Here is a 14,911-nt window from a genome sequence, read left to right as displayed (position 1 = left end):
GCTCACTCACCAACTGTGTCAGGAAGTTATTTTTAGTTATTTTCCATGCACTTCAGGAACCTCCTAGACTGTTTCTGCTGTATTGCATTTCCAGCAGACATCTGGTAAGTTGCAGTCCCCAACAAGAACAAGGGCTAGAGATTGAGAGACTTCTCCCAGCTGCTTATAGAATATCTCATCTGCCTCTTCATCCTGGGTGGGTGGTCCATAACAGACTCCCACCATGATATCTGCCTTGTTGGCTTTCCCCCTGATTCTTATCCATAAACACTCAACCCTATTGTTATCATTATCAAGTTCTAGACAGCCAAAACACTCCCTAACATACAGGGCTACCCCACCCCCTCTCCTTCCTTGCCCATCCCTTCTGAAGAGTTTATAGCCATCCATTGCAGCACTCCAGTTATGTGAGTCATCCCACCGTGTTTCCATGATGGCAACTGTATCATAGTTTTCCAGCTGCACAATGGCTTCCAGCTGCTTCTGTTTGTTGCCCATGCTGTGTGCATTGGTGTAGAGCACTTCAGTTGGGCTATTGATCCCACCGTCTTTTTTTGGGGAGAAGCCCTAATTCCTTAGGGCTTCCGTAGTTCTAGCAGATCAATAACCCTTGAGCCTTTGCTGCATGTGGATCTCCGTCCCCTACCTCCACTGGGATGGCAGACTGAAGGACCTTGCTAGTACACTGTCCCTCAAACATTGGTCTGCTGCCCCCAGGCTTATCTCTAGCGAGCCTGATTTTATCCCTTTCCCCCTTCAAATCTAGTTAAAGCTCTTTCAGTGAGCCCTGCTAACTCCTGCACAAAGATCCTTTTCCCCCTTTGAGACAGGTGTACCTGCACTGTTGCCAGCAGGCCTGGTGTTTTGTAGACCAACCCATGATCAAAAACCTCAGAATTCTGCTGGAGTTCTAAATAGTCTTTTCCTAGTGGTAAAAAAGTATAATTGATATGAAAGCATGTTGTGGGAGTAGTAGTCTGCTGTTTTATTTACTTTCTCAACATTGTATTTTCTCTTTGTTTCTAGATTAGGCTCTTTTTCTTCCAGAGTTCAGGACCAGAAGTGAATCAGCTAGTTGCAATTGCTGAACCACAGGTCAAAATGTCCTCACTTAAGTATTTTTAAGGAATTAATAATTAAAATGAATTTAGTTTACTTCTGATGGAATACTTGTTACTGAACTGAGGAAAAGATGAGGGGGGGGGAAGGCAGTCAGAGTTCTCTGAATGAGGGACTTAGGGGTACAAGTTTTTTGTGGCTGAAGAAGAGAGGAAGCAAGCAGCTGTTTTGAGCTTTTGACGTGGGGTCCTGTGGAACTAGGCAAAGCCCTTAGAGCCTGGAGAACTTGGTTTAGGGGTACTTGTATATTCTCCTGACTTGTGGACAAGTTTTATTGGTTTTGATTTTGATCTGCATTGATATGATGACCTATATCTAGAGGAAATAAGTACTGGCAACCGACTTGAGTTCTTGGTTGTTATGTCATGGGAGGCACCTCTTTGGGGTTTTTTCATTAATAATTTTTTGTTATTCACTGACAGCCAAATGACTGCTTGCTTAAAATACTGATTCCAGAATAACTGAATGTAACTATTGCGTTCCTCTTTGAGGTAATGGATCTGTCTCAAGAGCAGGTGATCTCAAGGCCTAGCTTTGACCTGATGCAGTAATTATCTGGCTTTAGTTTGCATTTGGATAAATGTCGTTGGTCCCAGTTTTAAAATGTTACACCTCTGCTGATGTGGTATGTCTGTGCACCACTCCAAACTGTAGAAGCTGAAAGTTGGAAGTACTCTTCAAAACCAGAGTGGGACATAATCATTAGTTGAATCATGGAAATATTCTATCTTTTTAGGGTATTCTTTGAAGTGCTTCTACAGGAAATTGAATCCTGCATGTGCTATTGTATTCTGCAGTCTCCTTTTTTTTTTTTTCTTCATAGATAAAATTATTGTGGGTAGTTATATGGGATATCTCCGAATCTTTAATCCACATCCCGTGAAACCTGGAGATGGACTACAACCTGAAGACTTGCTGTTGGAAGTGCAGTTACGAGAACCAATATTGCAGGTGGAAGTGGGAAAATTTGTTTCGTAAGTCATCAACAGGCTATGTTTGTTGCTGTTTATTTAAGGCTTAGATGTGATTTTCTTTGATTTGGGGGGTGAGTGTTCAGTTTCCAGATGGATAACAATTAAGCACATCTATGAATACTGTAGTATGCATTTGATCTGCTTCTTGAATCATCTTGATATGAGAGAATTTTTACTTAATGTATATGTGGAGGATAATCTTCCAGATACTTGTACGATTTTTTTAAAAGTATGTTGAACAGGAAAAACCTTATGTTGAAAGTTTTTAGGTGTTAAGAAAACTTGAGTAACTTGTTATTATCTAAGGTGTAATATTGGCCAGTTGTTTTGGGTTTGATAGAAGACTGAAGATCTTTAATTCCAATGCATTTAGTGGAAATAAGTGGCCAGGTAGAGGAGGGATATGATGACTCTAAGGCCTTATATTTAACTGGCTGTGAGAGAATCCTTTAAGAACCAATTTCTAAAATAAAGTTCTCCTAAGTAGATTCTTCTACAGCCAAATAAATATATGTTCTTAAAGGATTAATTTTAATTTTGAAATTAACTTCTAATACTGCAGCCTGAACTTTATTTTTAAAATGAGAGAAAAACCTGTACTAACCACAGGAAAGACTGGTGCTCTGAGGCCAAAGGCCACAAGCTGAAAGGCCTACATCAGTTGGAAACTGTTCTTCTTTTATTCAGGCACTCATGGAGTGACCCTGTGCAGGAATTGTAATGTGAAATGATCTAAAACATTTTCTATAGTTACAGCACAAGAACTTTTTCTGTAGGACAAACTACGTAGGTTTGGAGGAAGAAGAATGTGGCTATAGGACTCTAAGCTTATGACTTCTGCCTTATAGTTTAATTAATTTAGGTTCCATGCAGCTAGTACAAAAGTGAATTTTAAAAAAAGTGATGTATGCAGTTGCTGAATAATACATGTCTGGAGGGATGATCCTCATATCCATTCGGTTTTTGGAAGAACTAACAGCACCTTGTTTGAAATGAATTCCAAGCTAAACTGGGAAGATAGTTGACTTGCTCTTCATACTTAAATCTGAAAATATGTTCTTAAAGGATTTGTTTTAATTTTGAAATTAACTCCAAATACTGCAGCATGAATTTAGGAAGATTAGCACTTCTGAGTTTTTATACTAGCATCCAACACCCAAACCTTTGGATTCAGTCCACACCTGAAAGTAATTTCCACGTGTTACTTGCATTTTATCCTGTATGCATTTTACTTGGAATTTATCTGAAAATGCTGCTTTTTTAACCTTCTTTACAGTGGTACTGAAGGACTTCATCTGGCTGTGTTGCATTGCCGAAAACTCTGTGTATATGCTGTTTCAGGTTAGTTTACAGATACAAGCTTTCCAGTGATTTTAAGTGTATTCTAAAGTTTGGATTAGGCTAATGCTAAACTTGGTATATACAGTGTTTGCTCAACATAGCTGAAGAGCTACAGTCATATTCTCTCTCAAACTCATGTATGAAGAGGAAACATTAGAATTAGGTCTGGGTATTTCCCAAGGGGTAACAGAGATTTGCTATGATCGGCTCAGTGCTTGAGATGCTGTGATGGGTGTCATGGTCTGTGGTTGACAGTGCTTGTGAACAACTAGTTCTCATTACAGCTTTAGGAGTGGGTGTTACGGTTCAGCATGCTAATGAACAAATGATTGTTTAATGACAACTTACTCAGCTCTTTAAAAATGAAGCAATTACAATTACTTCTGAACTCAGAAATCCAGGTAATTCCTTAGAAAGCCACAACATTGATAATGTAACCCAAGAGAAGATAGGAGATTAATATAGGTAAGAAGGGGCAATCATGTGTGTGAAGAGACAAGTCATAAAGTACCTATTCTGTGCATGGAATTCTCTCTAATGTATGCTTAAAGCAAAGTACAGATTTGAGAGATCTATTGATTGTACCCCCATTTTCAAAATTCAGTAGACAAATACACGTTGTTCATTTTCTCTGTGCAGGGACAGCTGTGGCTTCTATCATTATACGAGCATTGTCTTCTTGTAGGAGCAGCGTGCTTCCTATTCACAGCCTTGTAGGCAGATGGGTTACGAACACATGCTCTCTTTCCAGATTCTGTTTGCCTTCTAGTTATCTTCTCTGGAGACACCTGTAAAATTGGTCTTTGTTGAGGGGTGATACTTTGAGATGTACTGCAGTTTTCATACTTTCCCTTCTCTGTAATAGTGCTTATGTCTTAGGATTGTACCCTACCAGTACAATTTTTATTAAAACAATTTCTTCTAAAATTTGTGTTAACGGCATACAACAATAAGTCAGCCTAGAATTCTTTTCCAGTTATAATTTGCTGTTTGGTCTACATGTCTTAAGCATTTAAGTAATAATAAAAGTAGTTTTACAATCCTTTAATAGACTTTTCATACTAATTTGCAAGCATTCATGCTGTAATGGTAATTTCTGTCATCTGAACAGGTACTTTTGAACAAGCTCCTTTGAGAAATAACCATCATTATTTCTTTATGCTTCCATGGCAAATTACACTTTCATAAAGTGTGATCTTTACTTGCTTTATACATGTTGCCATATGTGTTATTCCTAGTAAAATAACTATGCTGCTTCTCCTTGACAAATGAAAGCATCCTTCAGGGCTGACTAAAGTATGGCCTGGGTATTGTATTACAGTCAGTATACACAGACTTGACTACTTACTAGCTTGTTTTTCCTCTGGTGTTGCTACTTAGCTGGTTACTTACTCAGCCAGGGCTTTTTTCCTCTTGTGTGTTGCAATCCTTTCCCTAATGTGGGCCTGCTTAAGGGGTAATTGCTTAAAAGCTATATTGGATTTTAGCTGGAGAAATTGCCCAAAAGGTTAGCATAAGCTACAAATCTTTCATAACATGTTGTTTAAGATGCTGTTGGCATAATCTTTGTATATTTAAAGCTGTGGTAGGATTTAACTTAGATATCATTTGCTCAAAACACCTTTTTCCCTGCTGATGTATTCTCAAAGGGGTTTTTTTTGCATGCTAATATTAGTTCTCAAGTGTTATTCTACATGATGAAGAACTTTATTTTCTTCATGGGGTGCAGGAAAGACTTTTGATTATCAAAAGGGGAGCTTCAGTTTCTTTTGAAAGATTTTTTTGAATTTCTGGTAGTTCCCTGAAGGAGTCAGGAAATTAGAATTCATGCAGACCTTTTCAGTGAATGTGATGTATATCATAAAATTATTTTTGTTACCATATGTTTGTTTCTTATCCTGTTGTTGTTGATCACTGCATTGAATTTTAGACAGAGTAAAGGTGAGTAATAGATGTGCCCTAAGCATAGCTTTGTCAAATTATGGCTAATGACTAGCTACAGCTTAATTTGAGACAAAGACTATTACAGCCGAGACTGGCTGTTGGATATAGTATATTCGTTGAATAACTAGAGAATCATAAGAATTCCTCTTTGAGCAGGCTTTTTTCTGATCTTAGAGGTGTGCCTAACATGAAGAAAAATACATTTAAGTAATAAAATCTCAGCCTCTTGCTAAGTCTTTATACTATATTTAGTATAATGATATACCATATTTAGTATAATAATATAATTATTTCTGGTTCTGGCCTTTTAAGAATTTTGTAGCTTGGTGATTTTTTTTTTTTAAAGCAGCAGTGTGAGCTTTCATACCTCAAAGTCACTAGGAGTAAGTTGTAGTTTTTTCAGTTTTTAAACTGGTACTCCTTTACTTCTACCACACTGCATGGATCAAAGATATAAATAGATACCCTTCGGTTTTGTAGGAACTATGGGAAATGTGGAACATGGGAACCAGTATCAGATTAAACTGATGTATGAGCACAATCTTCAGAGAACTGCTTGTAATATGACTTACGGTCCATTTGGTGGTGTAAAAGGTAAGCTCCTTGTTGCATATTCTTTATTATTAGTTGTTTAACTGTGAACAGTTGAGGGTTAACTTAAATTTTGAAAGGCAACATAATGCTGCTGTCTAGAGGAAACCATCTTTCTATAAATGATGGCACCTTTCATCTGATGCATATTGAAAATAACTGAAGTTAAGATGAGGCAAAGAATATTAAATGCAGAACAGTTGTTTCTTCACGTCCTGAACCAGATATGAATTTACAAGGATAATACTGATTTTAAAAAACATTACAAAAACCCTGACTCTTCCCTTGTAAAATACTTTGACATCTAAAATAATTGTTTTCTTCTGTGCTTTAATTCTGTTTTGCTTTTCTGCATCTTGCTTATCCTGGACAAAAAAAAGGGTTAACATCTTCATTCTCTGAACCTAAGATATCAAGATATAATACAGATTTAAAAAAAAATGAATTTTGATAGGAAAAACATAACAGTGGAAAATAATATTCATGGTGTGTTTGTAGTTTTGAATGAATTTAATAGATATCAGTCTTTTTTGAACTTGTGACACAATTATGAATGCTTTTGTGTTCCAATCTGGAAAAATTTAGGTTTGTTCTACATGGCATCTCTTTCTCTTCAGAAGTAAAGTTTGCCCAGCAATACTGAGGGGTGGTAGTCATCTATACAGGTAATGTCCCTAAATTGTGGGCAGAGTGATACCACTTTACCAAGGCAGACAGTCTTCTGAGTCAATATGGCAAATATATGCAGATAATCCCTCAGTTCTGTGTCTGTAATAATCTTCTAGTAATAATTCTACGCCTTGTCTCTGGGCTTAAATTCAGCTGACCAAAATTCATACTGATTGAAGGGGTTTTCACCTATTGGTTTTGCACAACCACCCTGGGAAAAAGGTCAACTTCTGTAAGTGGGAAGGTATCTATGCTATGAGTATCTTGAGGAGTGAGTGTACAGGGCACGGGCATATTCCTGTTAACAGCAGACAGGCAATATGGAGTTTCCTAAATCCGAGAAGAGGCAATAGTGTGCTTCATGACATACTATAGTGGAATTGCAGTAGCAGACATATTGGGGGGATTGTAAGCTAAGAGTTGTGAGTGTTTGGAATGGTTCAGGAAGAATAAAACAAATAACCATATAGCACCATACAGTTCTGCAGAATAAACTCTCTGGATTTTTGATATGCATGTTTGTTTACCGTGGAGATCTGAGTAGAGGTCCGACCACCAGCTCAGTCTTGATGCCAGACCTGTCTCTCATATACCTTATCATGAGCTGTGGTGGGTGCAAGTGATGTAATGAAGAAAATGTCTTTGTAAGCTAGGGAGACAGAAGGTAATGTTTACCTCAGAACCTACTCAGCCAGCCAAAACACTTTTCAACACCTAGGATGGTCAAAATGAAGGCCAATCCTGACAGCAGCAAGAACAGCAGAGGGAACTCTGGTAAGTTCTGCAAACTTTTCTTGTTTTCTAGTAGCACTTCTGTCCCAGCACGTCAGGTGCTTTCCTCTTCCTTTCTTTTTTTCCATGTTCCAGTTTGCATTATTGTGTTTATTGCTGTGGGAAAAGAACAACCTTAAGTCTTGTTTTGAGGTGGCAAATAAGCAAAGAAAGCAGAGATTTGTGTAATGTAATAAATAATACATGTTCACATCGTAAGATGAAGAAACTTTCTGTTTAAGACCTAAATTTAGGAAAATTATAGTGAATGTTCAGGTACCTGATAGTAGGCTACTAATACATATATTGAAGCATCAGAGAAATAGGCAAAATGGACACTGGAAAAAGTTCTTTTGGGGAAATGAAAGAATGTTCTTTTTTGTAGATTTCCTGGACTGAATGTCCTTTTTATGTGGCTTTCCTGGACTGTCTGATTAGATTTCTTGTCAAGGGTGTGCTTTTAATCTTGTCCCTAGCCTTTTGCAGTAGATCTATTTCAGGTTTAAGTATCATCTTTAATACCCTGTTCTCTCCTTGAGGCTCATGAATGACAGTATTGTGGTTTTATTTCCATCTTGCAAGACCAGCCAGAGTGGACCAGAAAGAAGGTCTATCAAGTGTTGTTAATTTTGGTAAACAGATGCCTGTCCTGGTCTGGCCTGCCATACTCTCTGTGTGTATCTTTGACAGATGTTCCGAGCTGCAACTGGGAGCCAACCAGTCTGTAAATAAATACATACTTTTTTTACTATCTTCCTTCCATGGGCTTCTCTGGAATTCTTGCCAGGCATCTGCTAACGGTCTCTCACCTTCAGCAGAGGTTACTTCATGATGGTGGCAGTGCTGTCAGTGCACAGCAGTGAGCTTGCTTTGGTAAAAGTCTGACCTCTACACCACACTCTAGAAGTGGACTAACAAAACGTAGGGAGAGTTTTTGTATTTATTGCCTTCTGTTACTGCTGCAACTAATATGTGTCTTATTGCTATAGTCAAGCATCCTTGAAACAATGTGAAGGTGAAAGAGGCACTTCAGAGGTCATGTTTACAGAGCTACTGATGCAGACACAGGAGAATAGGAGTTGAACAGAAGGAGAAGAGTGGGCATACAGGGAAAGCATGCTGTGGGAGTGTCAGGAAGGAGGGTGAATGTCAGTCCCTCAGGAATCTTTCATCTGAGGAAGCAAAGAACGCTGCAGGAGTGGACGCAGAGCACTTGATCTATGAAGTTGCTCGGTATTGCTCAGATTTTTCTTGCTGAAGATTATGCTTTTTTCTTTTTATGGAGCTCTTAATCCTGTACCTTCAGTGGTAAAGGAACTCATTCTACCCAGCCATACCAGTTAACCCTGGCAAAAGAAAAATAGAGTTGAGTTTGTGTACACTAGTTTGTACTGGTGTCCTCTAACACTTTCTTGAGGGTTTTCTGTCCTTTCTTGGGATGAACAGTTATTTGGGTTCTAGTTAATGCTCTGCTTCTTTTTTTTGTTGGACTGCTTCCAAACAGTTGCCTGTCAATTTAATGGATACTGCCAAAAATGATCAGTTCGCTATGGCTTGCTTTTACCTCAGATCAAATACTTGCTTCTTGGTATTCAGATTTCTCTTGTAATTCACAGAATCACAGAATCATCTAGGTTGGAAAGGACCTTGAATATCATCTAGTCCAACCGTTAACCTAGCACTGACAGATCCCAACTACACCATATCCCTAAGCGCCATGTCAACCCGCCTCTTAAACACCTCCAGGGATGGGGACTCCACCACCTCCCTGGGCAGCCCATTCCAACGCCTAACAACCCGTTCTGTAAAGAAATGCTTCCTAATATCCAGTCTAAACCTTCCCTGGTGCAACTTGAGGCCATTCCCTCTTGTCCTATTGCTTGTTACTTGGTTAAAGAGACTCATCCCCAGTTCTCTGCAACCTCCTTTCAGGTAGTTGTAGAGGGCGATGAGGTCTCCCCTCAGCCTCCTCTTCTCCAGACTAAAATTGTTCATAATATGATTTCTAGCCATGTGCAAATGCAGTCTGTGCTGTCTAGTGGGCCATTACAGCTGAGGCTTTAACTGAGATTCCAAGTGCTCTGTTAGTCTCTTGATGCTGTAAGGTTGCATAGTCAGTTTTGAAAATTGGGATGTAAAGCCAGCGCATAGTTTCCATTTCCCATCCTGCATCTCCTTTGGCCTCTGTGGTGGCCTCTGCTCATTCCTTTGGAAAAAGTTTCCTTTTCCTTTGTAAAAGGAAAGTTGAACAGCAAAGAAGGTGGCTGAGGCTTACTGCTGCCCCCCTGCTTTATAGAGAACCATGTAGGGAAAGAGCTTGAGCATGCTCTCTTGTCCTCAAGAACCTTCCACAGTGTGGGATGGGGGGAAGTAGAGTTGCAAGAGATGCATAAAACAGGCTGGAACAGGAGTCTGAGACTGCTACTAAAATTGGGGAACAGGTCTCATAAGTAGGCAGCAAGGTATGCATAAAGGTATTGAAGGGAACTCTGTTTCAATCCAGCAATCCAGCTTTCTGAGTTCCTAAAAATCCTGCAGTTCCCTTTAGATCCTTACAGGGGCTGAAGAGGCAGAGATTTGTTCAGACCAAATTTTCAGTTTTCATGTTGAAGTTTGGTTTAGATTGTACTGGAGTGGAATCTGGTTCTCTAATTTACGAGGCAGCTTAGTGTCTTTAGGATGCCTGAAGGTGAAGAAACTGCCTGAAATTTTTCTCTTGAGTATTGGTTGACCTAGAGTCCTACCAGAGCTTTTCAGAAATTAAGCAGAATAGCTGTTAGAAGCAAATGCTCTACTACTGTTTTATGTTTTGGTTTGGTAATGAAGCTCCACCAAGCTTCAGCTGTTTGTAGTTAAATGTGTGCTTACATAAACCTCTCCCTGTGCCTACTCTCTGCAGCTTCATTAGGGAGGAGGATTTCTCATGGCTTCTGTTACTGTGGTAGCTGGGGAAGAATGTCTCTGCAGTTGTTTGACATGTTCAAAATACAGAAACAAACACCATTAGATGTGTATCACATTCTCAGCTTCCTCCGATGTAAGTTCTTTTTCTCCTGTCCCTGCTAGTTTGTGGCAATCTTAGACCCTTGTTATAATTTGGTCTGCTAGACTGCACATCTGTTTAGCTGAAATATGATGGAGATGTAAAACATACCAAACACAACTCTCATTTCTCAACTGGTGATTTGTTTGTCTCTTGTATTAAGAAAAAAGGTATTATAGGTTTCTCTGAGGAGAGAATTGTGAGGTAAACAAACATATTTTGTAGCCTAGTTGCTAGCAGCTTCATTCTTGCTAGTGTCTTCAGATTAATGATTTGATGCTATGAGCAACTCACACGTGGAAGAATTGACATAGATGTTCTCATAATAGGAACAGATGAAGAAAATCAACAAGCCCGTTTATTTAGTGTCATCATAGAAGGTCGAAATCTAAATTAAAGAAATGATAAAAGCTATGGAATGAAAGAGCTGAAGGCTGAGAAGTTGTCCAGTGACTTGCATAGATTAACAGTATGCATCTGCCTTTTAAATAGCAGTGTGAATTGTGGTTGTCACCACTAGATGGTCCTCTCATTACAGTTATGGGTTAGTAGGCTGCATCTCTAAAGCTGTATTTATACTTGAACTGATTCTACAGGTGTATTTACTGCAAGATTTAATGAAGTATAGAAAACATAAAAGCACTTTCTGAAAACCTGTATAGCTAGAAGTGTTTTATTGGTTAAAACAAAATGTATTCTGTTGGTTGTAGAACTTTAGCAAAAAAGTGAAATGAATTTGACTCGTACATTCAGCAAAACTGTTAAGCGGCCAGGGGTCTGGGAATTAACAAGGAAATCCCTTGTATGTTTAGCTAGAATCCTAAACAAAACTAATGGAAATGTTTAAAAAAAGTAAATGGAAAACACCTACAAAGATGAAAATATAAATCAAGCACAGTGTAGGCAGAGTTGTGACTTAAAACTTTAAAAATCTGTTGCGAAGGGAAGGATTATAATACGTAACTTTGCATTTCTTTGCTGCTTTAACTTTACATTTGTCCCTTGCTGTCTCTAAACCCTGGTGCTAAAATGAAAACACAAAACTGTCAAGAAGTGACATAGGAAGATCAGCTAATCATTTTATATTTAAAAAACTCTGTATTGTTAGCCCAGACTTTCAAAAATTCAATTTAATTTTTAAGTCGTTGCCTTTGTTATGTAGAATGCCTAGATCTGCTTTTCATATTTCTGAACTTTTCCTCATGGTCTTAGAGCTGTAAGTTGAGTTTGTTCTGCAATGCTCTGATTCTAGCATATGGGTCTTCTTAGAAAGGGTGATTCATAACAAAACCATGAGTTAGTAGTGCTGAGCACTGGTTTTCAACCAAGTGAACTCTTAACCTAGCCACAAAATGTCACAGCCCTTAAGTAAAGAACAGACTGCACAGTCTTCATGTTTTACTTCAGATAGAAAATTTAAAGGGCTTGAGGTGACTGTGAGGTCTTTTGATTCAATTTTTTTTAAAGAAAATTAAGGTGAAAAAGCATACACTTTTATGATTTGTATTGCACCCTTACCTACGATGAGGACTCGACTCTACAAAAATTTTACTTTTTATAAACCTATTTCATCACATAATTTTTTTGTAAGGCCAGGTTGTGCTATTATAGCATCATGCAATTATGCCACAAGAGATGACTGCGTTAACAATTCAACTTTCATTATATGAAGTGATTTTTGCTGATGGCTTACAATATCTTGGAAAGTATTTTTTGTTTTCATATCTGTAGTATGTTGTTCTGGGTCTTTATAAGATACTTGAGTCAAATACCAAGTTATTGGGTAAGATTTGTGTTAAAGAACCCGATCAGTTTGCAAGAGTGTAGTTTGCATAACTGGTTTATATTTTTGTTTGGGAGAGAAGGGAGAAAGTTGTTGGGCATCTCAGGCTTGTTTAGAATTTTTGATCACCCAAATGCAAAGCTCTCTCCCTATTACCCTGTCTGTCAAAGATCTGAGTTGAGTTTCTCTAATGTGAGTGAGGATGTACTTGTGCTTCTGTGGTTGCTATGTGGTACTGAGGCAGCTGTGCTAATTTTAAAACAGTGTGTGTACTAGATGCAGCATGAGATGTGCTCATTTAGAACTTGAGTTTCTATCCTGGACAGCATCTCTCAAATGCTTTTTGTGAAGTATCAAGATGTTTGAGGACAAGTAAATAAAATTTAAAATGCTGTACTACGCTGGTAAAGTTTAAGTGATGGAACTTCGTTTCGCTGATTGAAAGTCACTGCTGATTGAAAGCTTCTGATAAATGAGTTGCATGTTTTGACATTGTTAAAAGAATGGAATGGAGTGAAGCAAGTGAATTGGATATAGTGTTTTAGTTAAGAATTCCTTTCCTTATTCTTCTTTATGCAGTAGTGTATATCCAGTTCAGTTCCTAAGGCATAAATCTGATATTAACCTAGAAACAGTCAAGTCTTATTAAGCAACATTCTACATATTGTTTAATCTTAATTAAAGTTAAAACAATGTTTATAGAGAAACAGTGAGATTTTTGTTAACTATGTAGTGATTAGATTTTGAGCCAGTATTGTTAAATTTTGTGATTGACATAATTTGATCATAGTTCTGTTCCATTCTTAAATTTTTTGTTTAGTTTCACTGAAATCATGGAGGTCTAGTTCTTTTAATTAAAATAATGCTGAATTGGATCTGTTCTAGCTGTGCAGGAATTTTGGTTAATCAATTTACCAGTGTTGACTTCAATTATATTAAACAATAGCAGTGAACTATCCTCATGTGATAATACTAAAACTTCTTATAGACGGGTAGTCACTCAGAGATAGTTGAGATAGTTATCAACTGCTTACTTAAGAATCTCATGAACTTACATATTTGTACAGTAGAATATTTGCAGGAAATTGGCATTAAGCAAAACTCATTCTTGACTCAGTGCAAATAAATTCATATTACTTCATAATTAATTTATATAGCCTTTTTCTAATGTGATGTTTAGATAATTAGTGCTGAAGTTGTCTTAATTTTGTACCTACAACAAATAGAAATAAACTCTGACCTGTGCTTTGACTTTGTGTTGTTCACATTGAGGGTATTTAGACATGGTTTGTTGCCCTGCCTTTCAAAAAATCTGAGAAAGAGACACTAACTTGGAAAATCGCTCTTATTGCAACATTACCGGTTTCTGTTGAACGGATTACGACTCAGCTAGCTTATAGCCATTAGCCTAAGTCCTTCTACATCTTGAGAGAGACTCAATATACTACTTGTGCTTGACTGTTCTTAAGAAGAGAGATTTACTGATGTGGAGCCTGCTTATAAGAAATGATGGCATTATGCTCTTCTGTAGTAAAAGAATGGTGCCCTTACTACTGCTTTGAAAAAGCGTCCAGATCAGGCCACAGTTTCATTCTTTGCCTTGTTTGCCTTGAGTCAGATGTGAGGAAGGTATATGCAATAAATTTCTGCTGAAATGATAGAAAGAATGGGGAAGTGCTTTAAAGTAAAAACAAACCTACTATTACTTGAAGCTTAGGTAGCTTTACAGATTATCTCATAAATTTCCTGTGGTCAGTTGTGCATTAGACTGAACAGTGGGCAGGATAGTAGTTCATCCATGAACAAGCAACGGTATATGAGGAGTGAATACTAAAATTCTGTGCTTTGAGGACTGGTGTACGAAGTGCAGGTTTCCTGAGCTGTCTGAAGTGCTTAGGAAGTGTGTGAATGATCCCATTCTGTAACAGGAGGATGACCTTTCCCAGGTGAGGTTTGAGTTCTGTGATTGTTCTCCAGGGTGTAAGTGGTACATTGAGGTGGGTGTATGAACATTCTCAACACTTCCAGTTTTCTTTTTCAAATTATATTGTTAAGATTTTGCCTTCCATTTAAGAACTAAAGAAACAGCATATTGATAGCTTACCAGTGGGATACACAAGCTATTGGGTTGCTCTTGAATAGAATACTTATTTTACTTAGTGACAGAGAGAAAGCACTACATAACCTTGCTTTCTTAGTTGCTGAGTTATTTTTGAATGGTGTTCACTTATAGATAATGGCTTTTTATTTTCACTGCAAAAGCAATATTACTATTTTGTGTGATTCCACAAAATACACTTGCATTATCTAATAATTAAACACAGTGAAGGCATCCTGGTTTTATATAGCCTCTTCAAATGAACTGATAAATGATTTAGAATTGGATCCTCCTAATACCGCACAGCTTTTGGAATTTATTTTTTAATCTGAAACCTTAATGACTTTAGTTGTCTTCCAGAATAGTTCAGATTTATTTGAAGTTGTTCAATGGATACTGTACCAATAAAAGGAAATAATAAAACAATAGCAAAGGGAATGAAAAAAGAAAATACAGCTTTGACATGAAAAAGTTACAAGCAAAAAAGTGTGAAAATACCTTGAACCTATCTTTTTCTCAGTAAATGGACTTGAATTCATTTTGCTTTTATTATAGCACTGCCCTCAAGGCAAAGTATG

General features: G+C 37.7%; 1 protein-coding gene across 6 annotated transcripts in view; it reads left to right on the top strand.

Annotated features, from left to right (window-relative positions):
- Positions 1-14,911, top strand: part of BBS9 (Bardet-Biedl syndrome 9) — a 321,079-nt gene that overhangs the window by 4,318 nt on the left and 301,850 nt on the right. For all 6 annotated transcript variants that reach the window (XR_012627546.1, XR_012627544.1, XM_074858732.1 and 3 more), the window contains 3 exons: positions 1,943-2,093; positions 3,370-3,434; positions 5,859-5,972. Coding sequence is in view for 4 of the 6 variants with exons in the window: in XM_074858732.1 (XP_074714833.1) it covers positions 1,943-2,093; positions 3,370-3,434; positions 5,859-5,972 (330 nt within the window). In the remaining 2 variants the exon portion in view is untranslated. The remainder of the gene's footprint in view (positions 1-1,942; positions 2,094-3,369; positions 3,435-5,858; positions 5,973-14,911) is intronic.

The sequence above is a fragment of the Strix uralensis genome, chromosome 1 (assembly GCF_047716275.1).
Source record: "Strix uralensis isolate ZFMK-TIS-50842 chromosome 1, bStrUra1, whole genome shotgun sequence".
Classification (NCBI taxonomy): Eukaryota; Metazoa; Chordata; class Aves; order Strigiformes; family Strigidae; genus Strix; species Strix uralensis.
The sequence above is the reverse complement of the archived record's forward strand: the minus strand, read 5'-3'. Positions and strand labels throughout refer to the sequence as shown.